Source organism: Actinia tenebrosa, unplaced genomic scaffold (genome assembly GCF_029948245.1).
Source record: "Actinia tenebrosa isolate PJP-AT-01 unplaced genomic scaffold, QUT_ActTen_1.0 PGA_scaffold12__29_contigs__length_12842862, whole genome shotgun sequence".
Taxonomy (NCBI): Eukaryota; Metazoa; Cnidaria; class Anthozoa; order Actiniaria; family Actiniidae; genus Actinia; species Actinia tenebrosa.
In genome coordinates, this window is record NW_028292572.1 from 1,072,465 (window position 1) to 1,096,384 (window position 23,920).

The window sequence follows — 23,920 nt, forward strand, 5'->3', positions numbered from 1 at the left end:
TAGCCTCAATAATCCTGTTTTTACAACCATCACCCCCATACAGGGTTCTTTCGTGAGGCCAATCTCGTACCCAGAGCCCTTATTTCGTACTGAGCATGCTCGACGGAAAATATTGGGCTCCGAAAATTCCAATATTTCAAAAGATTATTTCAAATCGCTGAATTTATTTATTTTTTATTTTTTATTTTTTTCAAAAATGGAAAACTATATCCGGTGTCAATATACTAAATATGATTTAGTTTTCCATTTTAAATTTTTTTGAAAGAAAAAAGTATTCGTGAAGGTTATGTTGCGTTCAGTGCGGTACGTGAATTGACGTTAATGCAAATTACGTGTTGATAATGTAAACCTTTTTTTTCTCTTTGAAAACTGTATTCCTTTTCTTTTACTGTCTTGAGATTAAAGAGACTTAAAACCTTGTCAGAAACATAGTTTATTGTATATGATTTTCTTAAACAACCTAAACTTCCGGGAAAACAGTCAATATACAATTTATCGACCACGATGAAATAGAAAGCTAAACAATGATATTCTGAATTTAAACAGATACTTATCAAACCGATAATATAGAAGATACTCTCAAACCTAGTTCTGAATAACTAGTTACTAAACTTTGCCTAATGATAGTTATTGAAATGAATTCTCTAGTGCTAAAATACTCACTAATCATGAACAGCAAAAATGTCACGCGATTCGTTATACAATCATTGTAAGCTGAAGTACAACTTATTACAACAGTATTATAAAACTGATTTCTTCTTTGTTAAATTTCACCAGGAGAAAAAAAATGTGGGGGCGTGGGGATGCTGGGGTGTGGTCATATGATGCTCAAACAACACGCGATACCCAGAAAGATCATCAATACTTGCGGCATTGTAACGATTGAGAGAGTTATTATGCAATACTGTTTTACGCATTGGAAAGTTGACTTTCATAATAACAGCAGAGTCTTAATTCGTATATGAAGTTTTAATATCTCAAAAACAGGTTTTTTCACTTTCATCCGGTACAAGGATTCTAGGCTTTGGGGGCTTTAAGGAGGGGAGGGAATAAGAGGAGGAAGGGAACGAGGACTCCCCAGTCGTCCTGCCCTTCCTCCCCTAGTAGTTGTCGATACTAATTTTAATCCACTCAAATCTTTTCCATCCGTTATCCAAAATCTCTAAGTTCTTTATTCAACGTGCAAAATAGTTTCTCTCTCCAATAAGCTAAATATTTAATTATTACGAAACATACTTATACACATTTACTTCATGTTAGTCTTATCCAGCATGTGACATCTGTTCGATGTTTTGACTCCGGGTGTCGCTTTATACCATTCACAATCTGGTACAAGATTCTGTCTGGCTGGATATCTTTTACCGAGAAAAGTATAACAACAGCCAAATGTTATCACATGCTAGAATCCATTTTTCAGAGTATTTGAAGGGTTCTAATGAATTCGTTACGCTGAACCAACACATTTATGCAGCAAGAACAACTAGTTTCGAGCCACCGCTTTCATATACCGTTTTTAACAGGAAAACAATAATAAATAAATAAAAAGCAAACGTTACCTTGCTTATCAGAAGCTTCTCGTACATACTTTCCAATCCAAAAGCCGAGTGGAATGGTAGACATTTTAACCCAGTCAATATCAAGGTCTTCTATGTCTTCTAGCGCGATATTATATTGCAGAGCTGCGGCTTTGTTGACCCGTGATTCACACCAGCTTTCAAATAGATTTACCGCCCATTGATATTTTTGTATTGAGTAGACTTGGGTACAGCTTGGGATAATGCTTCTTTTTCATACTCCCTGGTTTTCGCTTTTCAAATTGGTTCAGTGGTCGTACAATTTCATCGGGGTTTGAAGCCATGCTACCCGCCAAACGAGGTACATCGACTGAACAAAAACTATTTTGTTTTTCAAACTTATTTCAAAAGGCAAATCAGACTGCATTAGAACGTGAATATGAACAACTCCCCGAGGGTAAAAAACCAAAAGATTAGTAGACTCCTGTAAGGTATTATCATTGTGTTGAGGCAGTCGTACAATAACAAACATTTTTCTTCTCAAGTTATCAATGAATTGCTGAGTTGCACTATTGACGTAATTTCGTCTCGTGCGGAATGTTCATCAGCTGTTTCACATGTTTCCCAATAGAATTCTTTCTGGCTGACAGCACATGGTGGTCAGTGCTTGCCAACCATGTGGAGCAGATAGTGAGATTCAAAAACGTTTATCAGCTGAGTGAAAGCCAGAAATATGCCGATGTCATACCCGGCTGTCAAAATCGCATGATCCCTAAGGGCAAGAAACAAAGAAGCCTTCTAAATAATCAATTAGCGAGAGATTAGATCATTAGATCCCTTCGCAGTTTCCTGCGCCATCTTGAAAGGTAGCCGTGCCTTTGCATCGAAGCGAGACGAACGATGAGCTGGTAATAACAGAGATCTTTTTTTAACGCCTTGGACAATTAATCATTATGTCTCTATCATTGTCCATATTCTTCTTGCAGGTGTCTAGTTTTGCAACACCAAAAAGAGCGGAAAGTGCCTTCCAGCACTGGAGTAAAGACAAATGGAAGCAACAAAGCGTGAAAATGGAAAAAATCGTGATGTCAATTATCCAAATAAAAAGCTCGTTCAAAAGTGAAGAAAAAATATCACAATTCAATAACCTAAAAAGTTACAAACCTAGTTTATTATCAATACTCCGAGAACAGTCTCTTTTGTTACGCGGTACTTTAATCAGTTTGCTAATCTATAATTTTCGTGAGTGGTGTCAGTTGACTGTCATTATGTTGTGAAACATCCAATGGAACACGGCTCTGATATCACGCGATTTTAACAACGTCGAACACAAGATAGCGGGATAGATTTGTGCGTACATTCCTTAGTGGCGGAGGCTTGATAAAAGAGCGCGCAGGCGTCTTTAAACGAATTATGGAAACAAACACAAAGAAAACAATTCTTCTCTAGAGAGGATCGACTATTTTACTGCTAATTAAGGAAAACGAGCCTATTAAACCAATATGATAATACTTTATCACTTCTCATCACACAATATTGAATCACACGTTATAAGTCCTATTAAATACTTTTATTATTTCGTCTTTTATGCTACCAAACGTCAATCCACATGGAGGTTTTTCGACACTCCAAAGTTGAAATTTAATAACTTTTCAAATAGTTAGTACTGGTGTGGAGAGACGAGACCGCCATTTCAAAGTGGTCATCGGAGCCACTTGAAAGTCTAACCGTTTTAATTTTAGATGTAATTACAAAGGCAGCACTTTCTACTCAGTTATTTTAAGACACTAGTAAGTGTTGATCCTGCTGGGACTCGAATCACGACTTCCTGCACGAAAGTCCGATTCTCAACCAACTGAGCCAACCAGTTGGAAGTTAATAATACCGATAATAGTCCCTTTCACGGTTCCCTGCGCCATCTTGAAAAGTAGCCGGGCCTTTGCATCGAAGCGAGACGAACGGTGAGGTATTGCCCAAGGTATTAAAAAAGGTCTCTATCATTGCAAGCTCAACGTTCGTCTCGCTTCGATGGAAAGGCACGGCTACCTTTCAAGATGGCGCAGGGAACTATTGTCTTCTTATAACTCAATACTCGGTTTATTTCTTAGTTTACTTTTGAGTCCTAAGATAGCGGTCGCCTGTATGTAAGTGATGTAAGCGTGCCCTATGATTACATAATGATCTAATAAACTTCGGAAATATAAAAATGTCTTAGGACATCGTACAGTTTCTTTTTTGAAGAACAGGTAAATTAAGAAGGTGACAGTTAACGACAAGAAATAAAAAAAGGCATACGAGAGATTTTCATGAAGCAGTCTTGTCTCGCAATGTTTAAAATTATAGAAAAAACTATCAGTTAAGATTTACAGTTATTTACATTTAACTGTCAAACACACAAACATTGACATGAAAGAAGAATTAAAAGTCAAGCAATGGAAGCCAAAACAGATTAGAAAAAAATAGATTAGATGGCAGAAGCAGGTCATTTCTATTAAGGAAAAACAACTACGACAAGCAATGAATGGAATTTATTAAAAAAATAAAGTTATGTGAAAACCAGCATTTTTGAACAGGTAAGATACACGTTTGATTTACCGGTTAACAAAATCACGTAACTAATTTTAAACTCGTTTTAAACAAAGACTTGATCGATAGCCTACAGTTGTGGTAACACACTTTGATGAGAAGGGAGCAGTTAATATCAGACGGCTCAGCAAGAATCAGTGTAGTCGTGATGGAAAGAATGATGAATGGTGGCAGCGGTGGGAGACAAGAAAACAAGCGATGGTCGTTAATCCATGGTGCTCGTTTCTTGACCGTCTTTCTGGTGATTACCATAATCCACGTATCAGGCAGTCAGAACAAGATAAGTACTATTGATCAAGGTTTGAACAAGATTTCATCCCCAAGAAATGTCAAGACTACAAGTAAAACCAACACTCAATCCAGCATGCTTTGTAACACCACTGAATGCATTGAGGCAGCCAATCTAATCAAAAGTTCGATGAACCTGGCCGTGAACCCTTGTGAGGATATCTATGAGCACGCTTGTGGGAGATGGAATATAAGCAATCCTTTACCGCCAGGCCTCTCATATTACTCTATGTATGTACTAGCCGGAAGGAAATTAGATAAATATAAAAGAACAATCTTTGAAACGGGAAACATACCAGCAAAGGGAGCAAGCAGAGAAATAAAGCAAATGCCATCATATTTGTACAAATCATGCATGAACTTAACGGCCATTGACAATCTTGGTGACGCACCTCTGAGAGAACGTATTAGAGAACTTGGAGGTTGGGACATGAGTGGAGACTGGAATGAGTCTACGTGGGATTTTAAGAAAAACCTTCTTTCTATTCATAAATTGAAAAAGGGAGGGCCTGTTTTTTACGTGGATATCGTACCAAGCGGCCTAGGCATTAAAAGAAGCTTCGTAAGTACCTTATTGAGTTGAACAATAAAATGCCTAGAAACCAAGATTAAAAACAACAATCAAAACTTGCCATGCATCGTAAAACTACTAATGGGCTGATATCGTGCTTAACCTGACAACTGTATTCTTTTCTTGTTCTTGGAAATACTGAGTTTAATGATTGATGGTAGTTTATTACTCTCATCCTGTAGATACTTCAACCTGATGAAGTCTTACCCAAAGAAGAATATCTAAATTTATCATCAAAGGTACGTGTATGCTTCTCTTATATAGCGTAAATACAAGCAAAGTCTGTATACTATTTCATTTTCTACTATCTTGATATAAACGAAATATTTTTCCCTAGACAATTTTAGCATATAGACAGCTGATCATTGAAGTTGTTAATCTGTTGGGTGGTAAAGTTAACACCACTGCCAAGAAAGCAGACGAGATCATTCGCTTGGAAGCTCAACTTGCAGACGTGAGTGAAGTGTTATGATTATTCATTGACATTATAAAAAAGTAAATAAAACAAATTTTAGGTCTTCAGTTGGGATTACTCTAATATGTTAATGTTTTGTACTGCCTAGATATCTTTTACTCACTCAGCATGGCAACGATTCTTATCGGTAAATAGAACTCTTGATCAGCTTCAACAAGAAGTGCCTGAGGTAATGTTATAGCTTAATTTTTCATTCGTAATATATTTCTTTGAATCTTAATATAACTTTTATATTAATGAATACACGTGACCACTGTGTGGGCTAAATTCGGGCAGCTTTAATGTACTATACACTTAGGGGACATAATACAACTGCCATGGGATAACGGCGAGCTAAAAGCGAAATATGGAACGAACTATCGGTTACAAATACGGCGATGCCACGAGGTGACATATAACATGGCTTTGAATCTCTTTTACTTAAAAAAAAGAAAGATAACTACAGATAATCCAATACAATATCAGGTTTAGTGAAGTTTTCCTCGGATGTCTTTCATTGAAATCGAAAATCTGAAGATTAGGACAAATCAAGACTAAACTGACAGACTTGAAAATTGGTTAAGGTGAACAAAAAATGAGCTTACTTAATTACGTCTTTTACAGAACGATGTTTGGTTTTCCATAGGAATTTTTATGTTTTTATATGAAATGTATTTTTACCGCAATGAAAATAAAAAGATAAATGCTTTGGTAGCAACCGAGAGAAAATTGGCTGGAGATCATAACTTGAGAAATAAGGCCCTGAACGTTAAAACAAAATGAGTCATCAGTTGAAAAATAGCTTTCTTATCCTAATTCTTCATTAATATGTTTTTATTTCTTTCATATAAGCCTTAACTACTTTCAAGAAGCTTGAAAACTTAAGCTTACTAGATTTTGAGATTCGATTTTACCAGTTTTCATCTGATTTCATGTGTGAGAAAGCTACGAAAATCCGGCGAACGACAAAAGTTTTCCAAAAACAAAGTTTATATTCAGTTAAACTTGACAAAGAACCGACTGCGACAAAATAGAAAATAATGCAAAATGCAATGCAAAATACAAAATGACGAATTTCTTTGTCAGTAAATTGGCACTTGTAAATGTTTTTGAATACTTTTTAGCTTACTCGAACTTGCTCGAACAGCTTAATAAACAGTTGAATATTTGGTGTAAATTTATATTTCATTCAATAATTAAATGAATTATCTGTAGAAAGATATAAAATTATTGAATGAAAGTCTCCTTCGTTTTGCCGATGGGACCCCACGATAGGAGGCGAACAAAGCTGCACTTGAACGAAAAACATACGATAGTTGGTTAAAAACAACCGAATTGTTAAAGATTTACAAAGCTAAATAAAGGACGATTATTTGTTGTCCTAATATGCTCTCCGTGTTATATTTCCTCCAGCATTAAAATAAATTAAGGATATCTATAGAAATATTAAAAATTTTGAGAGAAAGTCTTTGATTTGTTGATTCGTCGAGAAAAATGCTTGTCAAAAAAATTATAATATACGATTGTTTGCTAAAACCCACACACCTGAATTCTTGAAGAACACTACTTGATCCATCTTTGATTACATGAAAGTGTTTTTAATTAATTTTGGTCTATAGTCCTAAAGCAATCCCTGTGTTGTGTACACGGACGGACGGACGAACGGACGGATGGAAGTGACGTCAACCAAGACATGAAAAATCAACTCGATAGTTTACCATTTTTTCTCAAGTATGGTGCTTCGCGCGGGAGCTCCGCTATAATTAAAAAATCTGGAAATCTGGAAATTAGTTTAAATATGGATATATAGATATACTTGACTTTTGTAGGATTTTAGGTATATACATAAATATACACACACTCAATTGCAGAAACGTTGTAGTATACATTTATACATATATCTAACTTATTCAGTATATTTAATGATATGAAAAACGGAAAAATCGCTTTATTTATTGTTTGTTTCATTCAATGACTGTCAAAAATATTTTTTCCTGTCTATTAGATCGCACAGATTATAAATTAGTTGGTTTTAAGCGTTGAAAATGGTTATTTTGTATTATGCATCTCATAAGATATTTGTACAAATGTATAAATGTATACTACAACGTTTTTGCAATCGAAATATAATATGTATATATACACTCGATTGCAGAAACGTTGTAGCAAACATTTATACATAACACTCAATTGAAGAATCGTTGTTGGGTTCAGAAACATAGAACATAAAAGCTGAGACCGAAATGGCACATGGGAAATGACATAATTGTATTATAATTTATTAATTTGCGCCATTTATGCAGTCGGTTTAGAATGCCAAACGCGTATTAAAAACAGTGGATGATGTCACGGGTCGCCAGTCACAGCATGCGTCTAATTAACGTACTTCGCATGTGCCATTTCGGTCACAGCTTCTATGTTCTATGTTTCTGAACCCGACAACTATTCTTCAATTGAGTGTATACAAATAACTAATGAGATGCTAAAACATGAAAAAAAAATTAAATATAACCTTACCAATTAAACCAAATCTCACAAAATTATATATTTCCCAAAACATTTTTCATAAGGAATACTAAAAGTATGATTTTAGCTAGCGCCAATGAGTGTTAATAAATATATATTGGAGAATTTTTAAGAATTTTTAGGCCTGAAAAGTCAAAAAATATAAATAAATCTGATTTATTAATATCTGGTTCCCAAAAGCCTGATGTATTTAACATGTCTTGCATCAAAGCAAGGTATTCTTGGTTTGCGATCAATCCTAAGAGAGCACAATAATAACAAAAGGGATGTCCGCCATGTTGGAAGATATAACAAAAGAATTCATTGAAAAATCTAATAGTGATTTTGTAAACTTTCAATCTATACACCATCACATTTTTGGACTTTTTCCCGTTTTGCATCTCATAAGGTATTTGTATATATGTATAAATTTATACTACAACGTTTTTGCAGCCGAGTGTGTATATATATATGTCTTTTGTTTTCGAGAGACGAAACAATAGAAAAACAAAAGATACATATATGTAATGTTGCAGAATTTTTTTGGTTAGGTACAGCGATATGCAGAAATTCTGATCCAACCAAGTATATAGTATATAACTATATCGGGTGCATTATGGGTAATGGACTCGCGGGATTCTAAGTACCAAAGCGTTGGCTGGCGTTTTGTTTAAGAAAAGTTACCTTTCAAAACAAACTCCGCTTTTTCCAACCAGAAAAATAACTTTCTCCCTGCCTAGGACTCAACAACCGCTGTTTATTTTGTGCACTTTTGAGTAATACAAACGCTTTAGTGCAATGATGATTAATATTCAAACTTTCACTCTCGTGAGTGAACTTGTTTTGCATAACTAAACTGCAAAGCTTTTAATAGCTTGAGCCAAAAGAAAGAGAGAGAGAAATAAAAGATAGCGTAACCACAAAGAATCACTAAGTTATCAGAGGAGAAGTGGAAGAATATGCCTCTCTTAAGTAAGAATAACCTCTGTTTATCTAGAAATTTTATTCAGCCGGTTTATCAACTGAGATTTGACTGAGTTGATGCTCAATAATAATAACACGGTAGACTACGAATAAAGCAAAATATCCTATGAGTAGCTCATGAACAATATATTTTTGTACCACTTTTGTCATAAGTCATATTACCGACTGTCCTCGGAGTGATTGATTGTTTTAGGGCACATATAAATAAGCGAAGAACGAGTTCAGAATTGATCTCAGCTCGACCGAAACTTCCAAGAAGAGCGATTTCAGAACTGATTTTAAATTTAACCAATTGCAAAACTTCCAATGTTTCACTTTACATCAATAAAACCGTTTACAATATGACATTTTTTTCTTATAGTGCAGAGGTATCAAAAAGTGAACACATAGTTCCCGCCTCTTGACTTTAGCGCTGTTACAAGTATAAAAGTATATCAAAAGCATGTCAAAAATTAATGGATAGCCTCCCTTATATTTTTTTCGAGTTGTCTATCACTAGGGCTTTCTGAAAAACATATCAAGAAAGATATCCCGCCCTGTCTGATATACTTTCGATATACTTGTATTTATATTTGAAACGGCCATAATTTTTGCAAAAGGCTGTAAATATATATATATACATATATATTTGTTTGAGAAGAAAAAGTCAAGACAACATTTTTCCCGGCAAGCCTGTTTCGTGAATTGCTTCACTCTTCAGGGGATTTAATGATAAGAATATTCGTTACTATCATTTATATAGAAAAAGTATGCATAATTAATTAGTGGATGTAGTTTAGCTGTTGCGTAATAATGCTTTGTTTCTGTGGCGGCATGAAGATACAAGTTCGTTGCGCTTATTTAATGATGAGAGTTCCGGTCGATAAATTATTAGAAACTTTTCTTTAAGACAAAGGTTACATCTTTTGCTGGAGCTGTTGTAGGCGGAGCTTGAAGATAGGACGCGCCATAAAATGGAGTAGCTGATATTACCGTTCTTGAGAGTCCAGATGTATTTGCTGAGTTCAGTCGAGTTTTTATGTTGTTCGTGGCGGAATGAGGCGGTGTGGTTTCTGTATCGTGTTTTGAAGTCGTTTTCTGTGAGTCCTATGTATGTTGCGGTAGTGTTGTTGTCCTTTCTTGTGACGGTGGCTTGGTATACAACTGATGATTGGAGGCAGTTGCCATTAAGCGGGCAATTGTTCTTTTGTCGGCAGTTGCATGTTTTCTTGTCCTTTGTGTTGTTTGCGGTGTCGTTGTCGTCTCTCGGTGGATGTAAAATGCGCTTGTTATGATTGTCAATGATTTGTTTGGCATTGTTCATGCAGCTGTAACTGATCTTGATGGTGTTACGATTAAAGACTTTCCTAAGATTATGGCCTCTAGGAAAGTGTTTATCAACTAGGCCAAGGAATCTCTGTCCGATATTGGTGCTGACATTTTTGCTAAATGGGGGGTTGTACCAGAGTATGCCGTTTCGTTGTCTGTTTTTGCGTTTTGTGGTCGCGGTTGGTTCGTAGTTTAGGATGTACTGGTATCCGCTTTCGTCAAGCACCGTTTGAGCACTGTTTTACGGAAAATTGATTCACAGATTTCTTATTTAGCTCCATATTACTTTTGTCGAGCACTCTACGATTATCCGCAATGGAAAAATTCAAAGTCACCTACTCCACAAAGAATATTCCTCTACCATCACAAAACGACTATCTACAACGGCTCATCGAAAAAACCGAACAATTTCTACGTAGAATGCGCTGGAAAGCCCACTTCTTCCTCAATCCCAGCACAGCCACCTCTTCCAAAGATACATACGGCTTCAAGTCAACCAAGAATCCACCACCGATCGATGAACTAAAGGACTTTGAAACCGACATGCTTAAGATGATACAATCGACCAAATTCAAACAAGTTAATATCCCTTTCCTCAACAAACTTAAAGACGACACCGAAAAGATCAAGAAAGAACCGAAACTGCTCATCGCCGCTGATAAAACAACGAACTTCTATAAACTGGAACCATCAACATACAACGATCTACTAGAACAGAACATCACAAAATCTTACAAAAAAGCACAACCTAACACCACACGAGCCATCCACGCAGAAAACAAAAATATCGCAACAAAACTGGGCATAGACGACAGAGTAGACACTACAGCTAACAAAGACGCATTCATAACTCTTAAAGACCACAAGCCGAACTTCGCTAATAAACCGGCCTGCCGTCTAATCAATCCTACTAAATCCGAGATAGGCAAAATCAGCAAAAGAATCCTCGACAGAATCAACAACAAAATCACGACAGCATCGAAATTCAATCAATGGAAAAACACTGCCTCCGTGATCGAGTGGTTCAAATCCATCAAAAACAAACAACAACACAGTTTTATTTGCTTTGACATCGTTGAATTCTACCCGTCAATCAGCCATGACCTCCTTAACAGAGCGCTTGACTTCGCCTCAACATACGACAATATCACCAACGACGAACGAAACATCATAATTCATGCTAAGAAATCAATCCTCATACACAAGCAGCAACAATGGCAGAAGAAAGGAGACACAACATTTGACGTTACAATGGGCAGCTATGACGGCGCTGAAACATGCGAGTTAGTAGGAAGTTTTCTTCTTTCTCAACTACAGAACCTTAACATCAACGTAGGACTGTACCGAGACGACGGACTAGCCATTTCTAACGCCACACCGAGAGAAACTGAAAATATCAAGAAAGACATTTGCCGAATCTTCAACAACAACGGACTACGCATCACCATCGAAGCCAACAAGCAGATCATCAACTTCCTAGATGCTACTTTCAACCTAAACCAAAATACCTACCAGCCCTACATAAAGCCTAACACTACACTGCAGTACGTCCACCGTGAGAGCAACCATCCACCAATCACTACCAACAACATACCTGCCGGCATCAACAGACGACTGTCATCCCTTTCATCCGACAAAGCATCCTTCGACCAAGCTGCCCCTCCATATCAAAAAGCACTTGACGAAAGCGGATACCAGTACATCCTAAACTACGAACCAACCGCGACCACAAAACGCAAAAACAGACAACGAAACGGCATACTCTGGTACAACCCCCATTTAGCAAAAATGTCAGCACCAATATCGGACAGAGATTCCTTGGCCTAGTTGATAAACACTTTCCTAGAGGCCATAATCTTAGGAAAGTCTTTAATCGTAACACCATCAAGATCAGTTACAGCTGCATGAACAATGCCAAACAAATCATTGACAATCATAACAAGCGCATTTTACATCCACCGAGAGACGACAACGACACCGCAAACAACACAAAGGACAAGAAAACATGCAACTGCCGACAAAAGAACAATTACCCGCTTAATGGCAACTGCCTCCAATCATCAGTTGTATACCAAGCCACCGTCACAAGAAAAGGACAACAACACTACCGCAACATACATAGGACTCACAGAAAACGACTTCAAAACACGATACAGAAACCACACCGCCTCATTCCGCCACGAACAACATAAAAACTCGACTGAACTCAGCAAATACATCTGGACTCTCAAGAACGGTAATATCAGCTACTCCATTTTATGGCGCGTCCTATCTTCAAGCTCCGCCTACAACAGCTCCAGCAAAAGATGTAACCTTTGTCTTAAAGAAAAGTTTCTAATAATTTATCGACCGGAACTCTCATCATTAAATAAGCGCAACGAACTTGTATCTTCATGCCGCCACAGAAACAAAGCATTATTACGCAACAGCTAAACTACATCCACTAATTAATTATGCATACTTTTTCTATATAAATGATAGTAACGAATATTCTTATCATTAAATCCCCTGAAGAGTGAAGCAATTCACGAAACAGGCTTGTCGGGAAAAATGTTGTCTTGACTTTTTCTTCTCAAACAAATATTCTGCTCTACTTCTATCGATATATTGAGCACTGTTTTACGGAAAATTGATTCACAGATTTCTTATATACATATATATATATATATATACACTTGATTGCAGAAAGGTTGTAGTATACATTTATACAAATACCTAATTTATTCAGTATATTTAATGATATGCAAAACAGAAAACTCGCGTTATTTATTATTTGTTTTATTCAATGAACGTTAAAATATTTTATTCTCGTGTTTTACATCCTACAGATTATAAATCAATTGGTTTTGAGGGATAGAAAAGTAAAATTGGAATATGCATCTCATTAGGTATTTGTATAAATGTATACACATCAAAAATTATGGGATATCATCCCTGATATTTTTTTCGAGTTGTCCATCATTAGGGCTTTCTGAAAAACATATCAAGAAAGATATCCCGCCCTGTCTGATATACTTTCGATATACTTGTATTTATATTTGAAACGGCCATAATTTTTGCAAATGGCTGTATATATAGAAATTCTGATCCAACCAAGTATATAGTATATGACTATATAGGGTGCATTATGGGTAATAGGCCCGCGGGATTCCAAGCTAAGTACCAAAGCGTTGGCTGGCCTACCGAGTGTTGTTTATGAACAGCGCTAAAGTCAAGAGGCGGGAATTATGTGTTCACTTTTTAATACCTCTGCACTATAAGAAAAAAATGTCATATTGTAAACGGTTTTATTGATGTAAAGCGAAACATTGAAAGTTTTGCAATTGGTTGAGTTTAAAATCAGTTCTGAAATCGCTCTTCTTGGAAGTTTCGCTTGAACTGGGCTCAATTCTGAACTCGTTCTTCGCTTATTTATATGTGCCCTTCTAAAACAATCAATCACTACGAGGACAGCAAAACCAGAACAGTCGGTAATACTTATGACAAAAGTGGTACAAAAATTGTTCATGAGCTACTCTGGATAGGATATTTTGCTTTATTCGTAGTCTACCGTGTTATTGTTATTCAGCGTCAACTCAGTCAAATCTCAGTTGATGAACAGGCTGAATAAAATTTCTAGATAAACAGAGGTTATTCTTACTTAAGAGAGGCATATTCTTCCACTTCTCCTCTAATAACTTAGTGATTCTTTGTGGTTACTTTTTCTTTTATTTATATATATATATAAAGTATAAAAGTATAGTAGCGTAGTATAGTATTAAGGTTTATTTTTTTTATCTTATTATTTTTCATTAACATTATTATTATCATTATTATCTTTTTTTTTTTTTTTTTTTTTTTTCTTTCATTATTATTATTATTATTATTATATCGTTTTGTACTTGGTATAGTTCGACTGGACTCATCACATGAATAAACTGTTTGCTCCAAATACGATCCCTAAAAATGAAGTCATTACCTTACCTACGCTACCGTACCTAAAGAAGGTGATGAGAATAATACAGAACACGCCAAAGAGGTGGGGTATAAAACATGTTTTATTTTCTTAATAAAATCAGTAACTGATTCAGTGTTTGTCATTTCGTGCACTTGTCAGCCTTTATGAGAACGATAAATGAAGGCAGTTCTCTTCATCTAGTTTTTATTCTCGTTTAGGATAATGGCCAACTATATGGTATGGTACGTGATACAGAGCGAGATCGAGTGGCTTTCTGCACCTTTCAGAAACGCGCAGAAAAAATATGTCCAAGCAAAGGAGGATATTAAATCTGAAAAGGAACGTTGGGAAAAGTGCATTGCCTCAGCTTCTAAATCTTTTGAGGACGTAACAACAGCTGCATATGTCTATGACAATCAAGCAAAAATTGCAAAGGGAATAAGCTTGGTAAGTGATATTAATTCAAGTAGATTACTCAGAACTATGACGTCGTAGCTCAAAAGTATCAGATTACAGACTAGCTGGCTACGTACATGACCGTACCTTTTGCTATTCCACTTATTTACCACGTAGCCTAGGGAGTCCACAACATATTTTGACGGCTTGGTGACGAAAATCGTGTCGAATAAGAAAGAGATACCACGGAAAACTGGAGGATTTTTTTTTTTTTTTTTTTTTTTTTTTTTTACCAAGAAGATTAGAAATGTTTCCACGTTAAACTTGGTTTCATGCTATTATTAATTAAATATATTGGTTTCGTTTAGTTTGTATCAAAAACTAAATAAAAGGTCTGCGAGCTCGTTTTGGTGATACTACGCCTGATATTTAGCACTAATTTCGTTAAAATAAATTTTAATTAATAAACTAGTTTTTCGATTTCACTCACAACCACTAAATAGTATATTCTATGCATAAAGGCAAAGGGAATTATGAATGAAGGTATTCAAGCTTTTAAAGACAATGTCAACTCGCTAACCTGGTTAGATGGTGCAACTAGAAGTGGAGTATATCAAAAGGTACCTATCGGTAATGTATAGTACACATTCATTGTAAAAAGGTGATCTAAATATCCTCTTCTTTATATTTTTTATTTATTTTATTTTATTTTATTTTATTTTATTTATTTATTTATTTTTTTTTTTTTTTTTTTTTTTTTTTTTTTATTGTTTTTATTTTTATTTTATTTTATTTTTTTTTATTATTATTATTTTTTCATTGATTGATTGATTGATTGATTGATTGACTTTTATTTATTTTGTGTTATATTTTTTGCGTATTACTTAAAAATAATACCAAAAGTAAATTCGTATCACAACATTTCAAAAAAATAATTGGTTGTGAAAACCTTTAAAAAACATAACTTCATTCTCGTTGAAACAACATTTTCCCCCTTACAAGGTAGAATTTAGAATTAAATATTTTTTCTCATAAGAGTTTATATATATTTAATAAAGAATATGACTATTACATTTTTTTTCTAATTAATTAATTTTATTTATTTATTTATTTATTTATTTATTTTATTTATTTTTATTTTATTTATTTATTTATTTTTATTTATTTTTTTTTTTTTTGCTGTTACGTTTAACAGGTTGACGGCATGAAATTCAAAGTCGGCTATCCCGATTACATGTTGGACAGCGCCAAAATGGCTAAGATATTCGAAAAGTACAAGGGCGTAAGTACATTGTTTTGGTGTTAATTGTAGTGTGTTTTAGACCATAGACTCAGCAGACTACGTCTTCTTTTATTAGCTCACCATCAGAAAGGATACATATTTCAAAAACAAAGTGTCCATCTCAAATAGAGAACGGCAACAAGTATTAAAAGAGTTCCGAATTCCAAGAGATGACACAGCATTGTAAGTACTCTAACAGCTCCCTAAGAGACCGATAGAGAGAGAGTTGTAGCATGGGAGGTGAGTGAAAGGATCCGGGGCGATCAAATTCAAAATTTATAATTCCTTTTTCAATCCAAAATATGATTTTTTTGAAGAAAACATCGTTGCTCCATTTATAATGTTTGAGCTTTATACTGCCAATCAATATTACTAATATGCTTTGATTTTATGGGCGAATTATTTTGTTGTTTCCTGTTTGCTTCAGGTGGGACTTGTCTCCTCTTCGATCAAATGCCCAGTACAGTTATCTAGCCAATGAACTTAGTAAGTAATATACACTTTTAATGGACATTTATAACTAAAATTGAAATGGGATAAACACTGATTAACCCCAATTTTGTTTTTGCTGAATTAAGTTCTCCCAGCAGCCATTCTTCAGCCACCAATAATTTTATTTCCTAAAGAATTCTTAAGGTAAGCTAAAATAGCAAGTGTATTTGCACAAATTGTTTTGGTAGATCTTGTTCTTAATACTTTCTTTGCAAAATGTCTTATTTTGCAAAAACTGCTTGTGCAATAGACCTTTTCTGAGTTCGCTAAACACGATGCATTGTGGTCTAGCTTCGGTACAAACAACACCAAATAAAGCATGATGACAAAGATGTTTATACCGAAGCTAGATAACAAAGCACCATTTTCGCGTATCTCAGAAAAGGTCTATTGTAATCGGTTGAATCTAAAGTTTTTAATAGAATTCTTTATGAGTGACAGCACATGGTGGTCCATTTTGGGCCACCATTTGGCGCACGTCATGAGATTGAAAGACTTTTATTGCCCGGAGGCGCTTATACGCTTCCGAGTTTTATGGTGCACAGACCATTTTCGAGTTCCAAATTACATCTGTGTTTCTTGATTACAGACTCATTTGCACAGGGGTAGCCTCCATTTTGTGCAGAATATTCACATGTTCCAGTCAAGGTCCGTCGAGTTTCAAAGTGTTTGTATTGTTGAAGTTGTGCATTCTTTATCTTACCGTTTGTATTTGTGAATATTTAATTAAACATTGATACGAGGCACCTAACCCTGTGCAAATGAGTCTGTAATCAAGGAACACAGCGGTAATTTGAAACTAGAAACTGGTCTATTGGCGAACAAGAAAGCTTTTATACGTTTCAGGGTAAATATGCTTAAACCACTATTTTCCTGCTTTTACTGTACACCGTTTCTAAAAAATTTTGGGATTTCCTATGTTGCACTTGTACTTTGCTTTGTTGCCATTCAATTTATTGCGGAAATTAAAAATTAACAATAGTGTGCAGTACATGCTCCTCTATTCAATATTATCAACATGACCTATTCATGTAAATTGCTTTTAATTACAGAGCTTATAACTTGGGAAAACTTGGTTTTGCTGTTAGTCACGAAATGATGCACGGTTTTGGCCTTAATGGTAAGTAACTTAAGTCAGCTAAGAAAATATTTTTAAAGTATGAAATGATCAATTAAAAGTGCAATGCTGTTAACTAAGGAAATAAGAATGTTTAGGAATTTAATTCCATCTATTTACCATGCGGGTAAATTTTTTAGATCAATCCTTTTTAGGCTTTTTCTTCTTCACAAAGGTTATTCTCAACAACTTCGACACCAACATAGTAGACAATACAGCGGGCTGTAGAATTGTCTACAATTTTCGAAACATTAAAGCATTGCATTGCATTGCATTGCATAAGATTAATTAATTCTGCATAACTTTTTATTGCATCGCTTCTTTGATGCTTCCACTCAGCCACTCTCGTCTTCGCTCGAATGACTCGTTGGCAATAAGAAATTAAAGTCCTTGTATTTGTATTCAAGATTCAATTCAATGTATAGATTTTGCTGATGATATTATGTGTTTGGTTCATAGGTAGACCCTATGACAAGAATGGAAAAAAGACAAACTGGTGGTCAAATAAAACGCTTGAAGAATTTTATAAAAGAATAAATTGCTACAAAACGCAATACTCCGCGTACAGGATATTAGGAAAATGGCCTGTAAGAATTAAACGAAGAGTACTAGCTTTTCAAATCTTTACCGCATAATAATTTGCATTGGAAATCATGGTACTAACGATTGCATGTCATTTTATTCAGTTCAATGTAAATAAAACAGCTGAAGAGATTGCTGCGGACAACGGTGCTTTAAAAACATCACTCAAGGTATCATAAATGGTATTTGTTGAAAAAAAGATTTAAGTGACGAGATAGGAATGGCGCCAATTCTTGTTGGGGCGCGGGAAAATGCGACGGTGAAAACAATCCATCCCAAAAAATAAAATTTTCGGCCAAAACGCCTACTGCTGGAGAAAAGACAAAAAGAAATTCTTTTTTTGAACCATCGACGGCCATGTCGTTTTTTGCAGCAGTTTGGAGAAAATTTTTCTTATATCGTTTCGAATAGGTTTGTAATCAAGAAATAATCTTATAATCGCCACGAGCAACAAAAATGCTGGATCACAGGAGATCTGACTGGATATATAAAATTAAGCAATTTAAGTTCGGAAGTACGAGTTTTAAAAGCTTCGTCAGTAGAATAAATTCGTCTAAGACGAAAGACTAGACTTAAAGGGATGTTTTTTTGGTGTGAACTGAGTCAATGACCCCATTGGTTATAGAAACATTAACGTCTTAGAAAGAGACGTTATTAAAAGAGTAACTAGTAAATTTAATAATGGGGTGTTAAGATAAACAATGAAAATTTTCAAATTATCTAGACCATGAGTCCAGATCATTAATATATTATCAATATATTTAAGCCAGGTATTAGGCTTGAAAGGAGCAGTTTTAAGGCATTAAGTATGAAAATGGCAAAGGAAAAGGTTAGCAAAGGAAGGAGACATTTTGGTTCCCATAGCAGTACCATGGATCTGTAAATAATGTTTGTCGTTAAAGGAGAAGTTGTTCATAGTAAGAATCATGCGTAATCAGTAGACATATTTTCCAGGCGTATTACAAATGGGCAAAGCCGAATCCCAATAAAACATGGCTGCTCCCAGGACTCAATTATACCAATGAACAGTTGTTCTTCATTGGATTTGCACAGGTTAGCGTCAGTTTTTCGTTTGTTACCTTTCTTTAGATTCCTAATTCATATGTGTTTCAAAGTGTTTTCTTTGTTTTCATTTTATTTACAACCATCCTTAAGTAGACACTTCCTTATTAATATACTTATGTGAAATTGGTTGGTAAAATAGTAAATGTGGATTAATTCTTTCGTTTTTTTAATATTTTTTTATTTCAATACACAGCACTTTTGTGGAACCTCTACCCTTAAATATCGAAAGGACTTTAATACTAATAGAGATCATGGAGATGATAAATTCAGGTTTGTATATTGGCTGGTAATATTATTGAAATTAACCCTTCAACTAGGATCAACAAACATGATATCACGATCCTTTGTTCATTTTAACAGGATTATTGGTTCCTTGGCAAATTCCTGCGAGTTTGCCAATGCATTCAAGTGCAAAAAGTACAGTCCAATGAATCCAATCAACAAATGCTATCTGTGGAGCAAAGAAGGAACATTGCACTAACAATATGATCCCGTGCTAACAATTGCTAATCGTTGTATCAACCAGTAAACGCCTGATAAGTTTGATATCAAAAACAGTAGTTCATTCTTAATGAATGAATAAAATGATGAATACCTTGAAAACTTGTCTGGTGTATCTTGTTTTAAATGACTTTCTAATTACATTCATTCTTATATTCAAGAATAATCGGTACAATATTTCGTTCCTGTGAGTTCGTAATACATCAAGTGCAAGATAAACATCTCAATGGATCCTGTTAAGAAATTTGCGTTCTGGAATAAAAGAATAGTAAAAACAAAAATAACACCCAAGACATTGAGGTCCACATCATGTTCCTTGCTTAATTACACTTTTTTAACAGCTCGACTTGTATAAACAGAAGCGGCAATCCCAAACTTGTTTTTGGCATAAATGCCCAAGTTCGTATATATATCAGGCTTGTACTGCATCCCAACCAGAATGCCAGCATTTCGTATCCCTTTTTCAACTCTTCTGACATCATCTTCTTTTGTAAAGTCTTTGGTGTAGATGCAGATCACGTGGCTATTACCATCTGGCTTTTTTGAACTCACTTTGGCTGCATTGCCAAGTTTACCTGCAGCTACAGCTTTGGCAACAGTGAACCACAATTCATCTATTTGATCACTAAAACCAAATCAAAGTTTAGTTACAGTTTTAAAAGGGTCTTTAATCTCTCTCTCTCTCTCTCTCTCTCTCTCTCTCTCTCTCTCTCTCTCTCTCTCTCTCTCTCTCTCTCTCTCTCTCTCTCTCTCTCTCTCTCTCTGTGTCTCTCAAACAAAATCTCTTGGCGGATTGTTAATCATACACTGCACCCAATATTTCGAATTCAGATTCATGTTCTATGGTACATTAATAAATAATTTTTATATAATTAGATCAAACACACTGAATGGTCTATCTCAAACCCCGCACGTTGATTGGCTGTGCTACGAGTGGTCAGTGGTAAAGGGCAGTGATGAGAATCAAATGAAAATATGATTGTCTGCATACGACATTCATAATAAGAAGTGTGTAGCTCCACAAATTAATGTTAAGCTAAAAACTGCCAAATAAACCCCTGATGCATTATCTTTTGGTGTATTATTTCTTATTTCAGACATATCTTTTTCCCTCGCTATCATTAATCCACAGTTAGTTTCATGATTTTGAAGTATCTTATCAACCAGCTGATCTGAGAAAAAATGTTAGCCAATCAGAATCAAGAAAATTTGCAAAACTGTGGTGTCACTTTTCCACTTACAATTATAGGATTTCCAGGCCACCAAATGAAAAACATTACTTTACTAATAAGAAGTTCATAGAGTACAAACACTAAATGTGTGCAATAGTTATCACTATTTAGCAGTAAATAGCAGTAGTTGACATAGTTAGCATAAAATAACACTATTCAGTGATATTTATGTTGCACACTTTTAGTGTTTGTACTCTAACAGTAACACAATAACTAATGAGTTATATATTTTTAATGAGATGGTGGACAGGTTCTTATTTTCATTGGTCATTTTTCAAAGGCTTCATGACACCTTTAGACATATCAGATCAGCTGGAAGGGAATAATAATAAACAGGGGAATGACATCATCTGAAATATGAAAGCAATGTACCAATGTATTGGGTCTCAACTTTCATAAATTCTGATTGGTTACCATCATTTTCTTATTTTCTTAAAAACATTTTCATTTGCATAATGAAACCTATAGCACACCCAAAAAAGATATTGGGCTTCCTGTGGTGTAGTCACAACACAAATCCAAACTGGTTTTAAGTACAGCTAAAACCTCATAGAAATAAAGAATATAGAATATTTGAGAGGTTAAATGTGCATTAAGTAAAAAGAGTTTAGGATTAGGCTTTAAGAAATACAAAGAATAATGTATCTAATTTATGTGCCAAGATTTATATTTGTGCTTAGGAAGCACATTTGATTTTTGACTTAAAATTCTTCGTTTGCAATACACGTCATAGCCACCATGTTGGAAGAATTTGACAAAAGATTTTTCAATGAATTTTTTTGTTATATCTTCCAACATGGCGGACATCCCTTTTGTTATTGTGCTCTCTTGGGATTGATTGCAAACCAAGAATACGATAGTTATTTTCGTTGCGAAACTAACCTGTTAGCAAATATCATCCATTTTCCTGATGTGTATTTGTATTTTACGGCCAAGTCCTTCAGGGTTTCTGCTGTAACATGTTTTAGAGACTTCACCAAACCTTTCCACTCGGCAATCATCAACGGAAGTGCACCATTCGTGTCTGCCTCATCCTTGTTGTCATCACTCAGTTCTTCATGTTGACAAGGTACAAATATCCATGGACATATACTTTGCTGGATATTCGAAGGTCTGTTTCCATTCAAAAACACTTCAATCGGTTCTCTCCCGTCGTATACTTTCCACGGCATTTTGGCTTCTTTCTCCTTGGTTTGCCGTTTTGTCGACAGTAACCACAGGAAGCCCAAACTTTGTTGGGCTGGAAGTCACAAGGCACAGGGAACCCAAATAAGATTAAAGTTGAAAATTAAAATAAAGTCAGAAGATATAGGCTTCATTGATTTTTTTTCTTCTCTTTCTTGACAATACTTAAAAACAATTAATACTTAATTTTACTACGGGGAGCCAAACAGCCAAAAATTAACTATTATTATCATAGAGCTTCATAATTAAACGAATGCACGCCAAACGACCTAGATGGACACTCAACGGATATATGATATGATATAACCTAATTTCCAAACACTATAAGGTAGCAAAACCGATATTCTTGATCGGCAATATTAGCAGTGAAATCAAATTAAACTAAATAAAAACAGTTCGAGGAATATAAAGCTAAAGGGCTCCCACCTGAACCCATGCACACCGAGGTATTCCATCTCAGGTAAGCCTGTGTTTAGGTAAGACTGCTGTGTTTAGCTACGGGCCTCCAATCCTCTTTAGCTGTTGGTAAGAGAACATATCTTGCTGTTGGCTAATGTTATGAAAATATTAATTATGTATTCGTTACCAGGCCCTTACGGGCGACCACATGATTTTCGTGTGTGTTGTTGGAATTAAAGATGGCGGGCAGTCCTAGTTTAGTCTTGTAGTTTTGTTTAGATCATCATTATTATTATTTGACACCACCGGTCACAACAGCTAAGCGAAAAGAAATTTAGGGCAGTCTCATCTTTCCTACATTAGACTTAAGTGATGCAGTCATAACAAAACACATCCTGGACTTGAAACCTATGCCACGAATTTATCATCAACCCCATAAACTATCTAGTATTATTGGGGAGATCTTGCCCTACCCAAATCCGTTTCCACACCTTTTCTGTTGCAAAGGTTACATATGTAAGCTAAACTTTTTTTCCCAGAATACATAGCTCTTATTAACCGAGTGCGAGGTCCGTACCGTAAGTTATGGACCGAGTTTTTTCCACTGCCTTATGGCCCAAGCGCGTAGCAACAAAAAGTAAAGTTGACAGCGCATGTCAAACGAGAACTGCATTGGAAGGGCTTCCTGTACGTGCCAAAAGTCATGTAGTGTTTTAGTCGCTCAAAAGGCGAAGTTTTAGTTTACTTTGAAAGAGTTTAGCTAAAATTTAAAGTTTTCTGAAATACTAGTTAACAAAAGTGAGGCTTTATTTTGCAAAACATATAAATGCAAAGCAAAAAAGGCATCAAAAGAAAACCTCAAGAACTCAACATGAGATTGAGAAAAAAAACTGTCGTACTTCAAACTTCAAGATATTCACAACCAAGATGAAAAATACTACAGCCTTCCGCTTGTTTTCCTGCTTTTTATTGAGAAAAAAACTCAAAAACTGTCTCCAGGAATGAATGAGAAGGTTCGGAAAATTACGGCTGGCTGAACATGGATAGTTTTCACTAATTTTCAACGTTTTGACTGTTTGAAGCAGGCCGCCATATGCACAATGGCTGAAGTCATGAGACGGCACACTTTCGACTCAATTAAAAAAGGTACTGCCAACTCTCCTGTCTACAAATACATTCAAATTCAAGTGGGGATGAAATATTACTGAAATATGGAAATACTTCATAAGCGGATGAGCCTAGAAAACTGCTTAAAACGTTTACGAAAGAAACTACTGGCTTCTTCACCCGATCGATTCAGATAAGTTCAAACTGGACGTTGTTAGCTCACTGAAATAACAAATTTACATTAATTCTGCTTGTAAACCTATCTTTATTTCATTTACTGAATTAGCCGCTAATCACCACCCTTTAGTTCGTAGTTTGACATAGTTTTAGCTTTAGCATAGTTAGTTTTTCTAGTTTTTTCTAGTCGTACAAAATCGCTCAACTAGTGCCGTGTAGAGCCTTGATCGAAAGAGTT

At 35.3% G+C, this 23,920-nt stretch overlaps 2 protein-coding genes across 3 annotated transcripts; one reads left to right on the forward strand and one right to left on the reverse strand.

The window, feature by feature from the left end:
• Positions 1-4,166: 4,166 nt before the first annotated feature.
• On the forward strand, positions 4,167-19,684 carry LOC116293611 (endothelin-converting enzyme homolog). Of its 2 annotated transcripts, XM_089028493.1 has the most exons (17): positions 4,167-4,950; positions 5,142-5,198; positions 5,297-5,413; positions 5,523-5,603; positions 14,101-14,228; positions 14,366-14,594; positions 15,065-15,163; positions 15,739-15,825; positions 15,902-16,008; positions 16,253-16,311; positions 16,404-16,461; positions 17,370-17,437; positions 17,894-18,021; positions 18,121-18,186; positions 18,971-19,069; positions 19,275-19,351; positions 19,442-19,684. In XM_089028493.1, exons 1-17 carry the CDS (start codon positions 4,195-4,197, stop codon positions 19,560-19,562), a joined length of 2,337 nt encoding a protein of 778 aa, XP_088884619.1. In that variant the 5' UTR covers positions 4,167-4,194; the 3' UTR covers positions 19,563-19,684. The 2 variants fall into 2 exon arrangements, with proteins under 2 accessions (XP_088884619.1, XP_031556927.2); XM_031701067.2 differs by having other exon boundaries at positions 19,275-19,684.
• Positions 19,231-22,029, reverse strand: LOC116293632 (UPF0696 protein C11orf68 homolog). Its single transcript, XM_031701087.2, has 2 exons — positions 21,697-22,029; positions 19,231-20,207 (listed from the first exon to the last, which is right to left on the reverse strand). Exons 1-2 carry the CDS (start codon positions 21,984-21,986, stop codon positions 19,907-19,909), a joined length of 591 nt encoding a protein of 196 aa, XP_031556947.2. The 5' UTR covers positions 21,987-22,029; the 3' UTR covers positions 19,231-19,906.
• Positions 22,030-23,920: the final 1,891 nt, after the last annotated feature.

Bases quoted from the DNA above. Each gene is read 5' to 3' on its own strand.
- LOC116293611 (XM_031701067.2), top strand. From the start codon at position 4,195: ATGAGAAGGGAGCAGTTAATATCAGACGGCTCAGCAAGAATCAGTGTA. The intron at 4,951-5,141 runs GTAAGTACCTTA...CTCATCCTGTAG, and splicing joins TAGGCATTAAAAGAAGCTTC to ATACTTCAACCTGATGAAGT. The intron at 14,595-15,064 runs GTAAGTGATATT...CTATGCATAAAG, and splicing joins TTGCAAAGGGAATAAGCTTG to GCAAAGGGAATTATGAATGA.
- LOC116293632 (XM_031701087.2), bottom strand. From the start codon at position 21,986: ATGCCGTGGAAAGTATACGACGGGAGAGAACCGATTGAAGTGTTTTTG. The intron at 20,208-21,696 runs GTTAGTTTCGCA...ATTTGGTTTTAG, and splicing joins TGGATGATATTTGCTAACAG to TGATCAAATAGATGAATTGT.